At 37.8% G+C, this 6000-nt stretch overlaps 1 protein-coding gene across 2 annotated transcripts in view; it reads right to left on the bottom strand.

Annotated features, from left to right (window-relative positions):
- Window positions 1-1053: 1053 nt before the first annotated feature.
- Window positions 1054-6000, bottom strand: part of nectin1b (nectin cell adhesion molecule 1b) — a 148785-nt gene continuing 143838 nt past the window's right edge. For both annotated transcript variants that reach the window (XM_063906733.1, XM_063906734.1), the window contains one exon: window positions 1054-3629. In XM_063906733.1, the coding sequence (XP_063762803.1) occupies window positions 3390-3629 (240 nt within the window). In that variant the 3' untranslated portion in view covers window positions 1054-3389. The remainder of the gene's footprint in view (window positions 3630-6000) is intronic.

The following is a 6000-nucleotide window of genomic DNA, read 5'->3' as shown; positions in this document are numbered from 1 at the left end:
TTTTCCCAAGTGTTTTGTCTAATAAATATATTATGAATCAAGTGTCTGATTAAACGTATAATGTACAAACCATGACAACTTCAAGGTTTGCATCATAAGACAGTGGTGTAATGGGATCAGTAAAACATTGTGACAACTTTAAAGTAGTTAAGTGTGTAGGTGCCTTTAGTTCTACTGACTTTCTTTACCTATAATTTAGAATTATGGTCACAGTTGTATGTAGCAGCTCTAAAGGAAAATCTTGGATAAAGCTTCAAAACAGCAGAACAAAAAGACATGATGACAAAAGGGAGATTTATCAGCTAAAGAGAAAGAAGTTCCCCTAGGAGTTGGGGGAGAACAAAACAGAGCTTAAAGGAAAGTGAATATTGGACTTGCATTCATCATCCGGGAATATCCCCAAACTAATTTCAGCTGGATGTGTGAATGAAGCCCTCAGGAAGTGTGCTGGCCTTTGAAGCTGAATTTGGAATAGTTGTTTTGGCTAAATAGTGGTACTACACTACAGTTGTCCGTGACGTAATTTTGGCCCCATTGACTTAAATTGGGAAGGAAACGTCCGTAAATCAGCAAACAATTTACTAACAATTAGTAACACTTTAATGGCCATTATTAAAATGATTAGGGTCTAAAAGTTTTAAAATGCACTAAAAGCTGAATCCAGAGTTATTTTGCTTCTGTTCTCTATTCATTTGACTGAGCTGACACCAGGCGATTGGAGACGGGGCTCAAGGAAACTCCAGTGGCATCATCTATGAGCAAAAGGCCTCGTATCATCCGGGTACTTTCTGAATCTACAGTCGCTCCATTTTGGAATTCATGTGCCCCTGAGCAACTCTCAAAGGATTCAACAGTGCCCCTCCTCCGCTGAATCCAGTTCTCTTTATACATACATTTGCTAACTTGAAGGCCAATTGTTTTTTAGATTATATTTTAATGTATGTTTCTGCTTGCTCTGCTGCCTCCAAGTGGCCTAAAAAGAGAGTAATGAATGAAGCTTTAAACAGCGTGTGAGATGAGTGTATTTGTGATGACAATAGAATTACAACTATGGGTAGTTTGTGAAGTTTAATGTTAAACTGCATGACTTGTTTGTTTTTTCCACACATCAGATACATTGTTAATATTTACATCAAACATTACTCAAATAAAAAAGAACATGTTAAATTGTTTCACATCTTTTCATTATTTCAGCAACAACAAGAGTGTATAACCCTAATAATTATCCAGGTATTAATCTTCCACAAATGTACAATACATGTCAAAAGAAATGTGCTGCGGGGCTATATATATGTATATGTTTAAAAAAATAAAAACAAAATGTTACAGTGTTACAAAACACAAAACAACAAGGGTAAAAACAAACATGGCAATTATGTTCGGGACATTCAAACTAGGTTTTGACAGTGAAAAAGTACATGTAAATGCAATTTTAAGCATATTTTGCACCATGTAGTAGCATTTACACATATTATAATAATACAAAAATTATAATGATCATAATACATAAAATGAAAAGGAAGATCCTGTGAATAATAAATGTGTCACAAAAAGACAAAGTAGTGTTTCAGTGTTTTTTCACACAGCAGGTAGAGCAATATCAAACTCCTTCAGCGGTTTGAACAAGAGGCCGCTGCTTAAACTAAATGCTAGCACACATATCGAGCCATTGTAAAAAAAACAAGGTGAGCAAAGGAGAAAGTCTCACAATGTTTACTCTATCCCATTAACCAGCATAATGAGTAAACACTAAATGACCTTCAACACCTCAGGGATTTTTTTTCAAGACATTGAGCACAAACACAAGTATTTTTCTTTACTTAATTTTTTTTTCTACACAAACATCTGACATGGCAAAAAATGTGAACTTTCAGTTTATGCAAATTTGCTGTGTCTAAAGGGCCCGTGTGTGTAGGAGGCAGTATCCTGAAATTGGCTCGTCAAGCACATTAGCTTATTTATGGTTCAAATGAACAGTCACAGTGTAAAATGGACTCAGAAAATAAATGGAGTGCTATCGTATATATATAACCAAGCATTCTATAAAAAAATACAGTAGCAAGCTTTTCTCTTCAGTGTTTTTAGACTGATTTGAAACTCTTCAGGCTTTATTAGTACAAATCATATAATCGTATTTTAAATATGTTAAACGCGTGGGCTGTCCTTGAAAAAAGTTCCCTTTAAGAACTGAATTAAATATTTGTTTTTTCCAGGACAACCCAAGTATGTGATTGTCTTCACCTATTGCACCTGCATAAAGAACAACTCCTGTTGGTTGATGACAAACACAAGGTCCCACATTTCAATGGACCTCAAACCAACCACCATGAGCAACTCAAAATTTCACATACAGATATGGAAAATACAGCATATGGCAAGCAATGATGTAAACTGGGAAAGTGTAGCACATTGCCAATATTAAACTATTTCCCATTGAACAAGGTAGTTTAAATGTAAACTGGCATGAAAGCAAATGGACAAGAACGCAATGAATCTATATGTCTTTGGCAACTACTGTTAGATTATATTATAAATAATAATTATAATAAACTGGTAGGATGGATATTAAGACATGGAGAAATAGAAGAAAGTAGATACTGTTGGATCTCAAGCCCTTTGTTTTTTTTTTAGCGAATCAAGATAACTTTAACTTCTAATAGTCCAAAATATTAAGTCAACTTCTAAAAGTCAACAGCTAAGCCATTATTAAAAATAATGACGGATTCAGTTGAGAGACTGCCAATTCACATCTTCACGTAGCAACCCTGTCACTAACTATCATTAAAGGGGTGGACCATGTCATTATAGATTGATTATTAGCTTTACAAATCAAATAGCATTCTTTTTTTTTTGTCACCAGAACACACCCAATCACACATATATTACAGTCTATCACTTTCAACGAAGCAAGCATATGATTGACGGACAAAGAGAAAGCAAACAAAAGAAGCACAATGCTAAAAAAGGTCACTACCACTGTTTGAAAGAAAAAAAAAAGAAAACAAGAAAAAATCTTGAGTGATACGATTGCATACGCTGTACACGGTTCAGACAGTTGGCAACAAAGAGTAAAAACAGGGAGGTGGCAGACAAAGCAAACAAACAGGATGAGTGGGCAGGGTAGCTTGTGTTGGCTATGCTAACATCACAAGGTGAGAGGGGTCCTACAGCCTCAGTGGAACAAGCAGTACAGAATACACAGGGGTTCAGGGCCACACAATTTCATCATGGCTAGGGGTAAGGGGAGGGAGGGCAGGGCACATAAGCTTATGGAACAAACAGAAGCAGGGTGGAAATGGATGCAAATCCGTTAGCAGAGCTTTGTTTTCCATGAAGCGTTTGTGGCACTATCATGTTGCCTCTTGCAGAGCAAAGCTTTGCCTGGCATGTCACACGGATTGTTCCTTGGGGAACGTGAATGAGGCTCGAGGGCCCGGGGCGGTGAAGCTTGTATTGGAGTACGTGGGCTCGTTGGGTGGTGGCTGTACGTAGGGGTGCTGAGGCAGGAAGGTGGAAGGAGGGCAAGCCGGAGCGGGCTGAGACTCGGAGAAGGGTTCCATATTGCAGATGCGCTGGTAGCTCATGTATTCAGCAGGGTTCAACACCTCTTCTGGGCGCCGCCCTGAGTCCTGCGGGGGGGACAAAAGCAGAAAACAACACTTTAAATTCACAGGTTGGCTTTCACCAGAGGGAGGATGAGTGAACCCAAAATCGGCGACATTGCATCATATGTTACAGTGCACACAGAACAGTGGGAGTGGTTTACTAAACACACATTAAAAACAGTATGTCACAATCCAGAAGTATCTTCCTACTAATTAACAGTTTTCAATTACTTTAAAACAAATTTATAAATTCCTCTATGAAATAGCCAACATGATGCCAGATGGATTTGGTTTACTCATATCTATTGTATTCATGTTTTTTATGCTGCTTTGAATTCTTCAAACAATATTATTTTGGCCTTTCTTGTGATAAAAAGTGTGTTAAGTTGTCAGATAGTAAGAAAATGCCTGTTTTATATAACACTTTTTAGATTTTATAGTAGAGTAGGAGGAGGCCCAATAATTAGAGGACCAGCTGTGGTATTAAATATACCATATGTGTATATTTGGCCACTATCTCTTTACACTGACTGAGGGCCCTATTTCCATTAACAGGAGAGGCGCAGATACAGATGGTGGCGCAAACTGGTTTAGGCCAGCTGGAGCAGTTCAGTATGGTGGCTCTGCAGTGGTGAGAGGAGTTGGTTGTATTCCAAAACATCTACCATAAGTCTGCACTGGCATATTTGTTACAGTAAATGGCAAAATAATACTGTACAATTTTGCTAAAATGGAAGTGTATAAATAAGGCATATTTGACTGTTTGCGAATGTGTATGTTTCATAAAGCCTTCTCAGACATAAGTTTACATGTATCATTGGTGTTTTGATTGTATTATTGGTTTAAGACACCAAATTAAATCATTTTCGAAAATGTGGGCTGATTGGAAAAGTGCATTTGGGGTTGCATTTCCCCCTCTGTGACTTTTGTTAGAGCAGGCCGGTCTGTACATAAACTGGTCCAGAGGAGGTTAGGTCTGCAGCAGAAATTGCCCCCACGATCTAGCCAGGTTAAAAGAGGGCTGTCTTTGTGACACAGAAAATTCTGGTTTAAGGCTCAACATCTGTAAAAATAATCTTGAATGCTGGCTGTGAAATACGGCAATTGCTTGCTTACATGATCACCAAAAATGAGTGATGTTGCGTTTTAATATTGATTCACTTCTGTTTAAGTGACTAAAAATACAAATGAATGTTTTTGCTTTAACATCTTACTTCCAAAATAAATCTTGCAGAATATGCACATTGATGTCCTGTTTGTTTTAAGGTGTCTGTTGTTGATTCAAGGATTTTGTGTTTTGGAGGATTTACATTGTATGACATTTGATATCTTTGGTTGATCCCAATACAAATTAATAACATGTTTTTTCAACTTTTCTATTTTATTATTTTCGGTACCTAATTGGTTTTGGAATTGTTTCTCTCGTATAATTCAGAATGTATTGTCGTGGTGATGACAGTTCCCTGCTCTCAGAATGCCAACACAAGGTCTCAGAACACCCAGAGTTCCACCTTCACTCACACACACCAGATCAGTAGTGAAACACACAACTCTTCAGTATCCACAGCAGAGTATTAGTTGGAAGCAAGTTTGCAAAACAAAATGAGGCCTAAGAGGTTAAAGACTCTGGACTCAGAGAATGATTTAGGTGAGTTTTTATAGCCTGCTTTGATGCACTGCAAAAAGTCATTCTGTCTTCAGTTTATTGTGTTTTCCTAGTTTGAACATGCACCAGTATATATGTAAAACATTTTATTGGAGGAAGTCATTTAATTTAGCTTGATTCTAGAGCAGAAATGTGCATAATCTTTCTCTATAATATTCTCCACTCACACTTATTAACTTGTTTGAATCATGTTTCTCTTGGCTCTACATGAGTACAGTATTTGAATAAATATAGTGGAGTAAAAAGAAATGTATTTCACTTTAAGCACCCCTGGTAAGGGGGAAGAGGTCAAAGTGGTAGACAGGAAGAGAATCTGACTAGCAGAAGATCAGACGTGTTTCGTCCACTCAATTCACATTTTCTTTTTCACTTTCGCTCAATTCACCTTAACATGACAGTAGTTGCTATAAGCAGATGTTGTAGGTGAAAAATGTGTAATCGTCCAATATCTACAACAAGTTGATTGTAACCAGGTTTTTATCTTTGTAGAGAGCAATGGCAGCAGCACCAAAACCAAAAGCTGCCTTGGGGAAGACTATAGGGTGACTGCCAAAAAGAGAAAAGTCAGCAGAAAACCCTCAAAGTCATCCAGAAAAAGGTGTGGTGCCAGCAGACCTGTTGAGGTCCATGGGACCAAAAGAAAGGCCAGCAGTAGAGCAGTGATCCCCAACAAGAAGCAGAAGGGTAGAAACACTGACTCCAACATTGGTAAACCACCCAAGGTGATAG

Source organism: Eleginops maclovinus, chromosome 18 (assembly GCF_036324505.1).
Source record: "Eleginops maclovinus isolate JMC-PN-2008 ecotype Puerto Natales chromosome 18, JC_Emac_rtc_rv5, whole genome shotgun sequence".
Taxonomy (NCBI): domain Eukaryota; kingdom Metazoa; phylum Chordata; class Actinopteri; order Perciformes; family Eleginopidae; genus Eleginops; species Eleginops maclovinus.
This window is presented reverse-complemented; position numbering and strand designations above follow the sequence as displayed.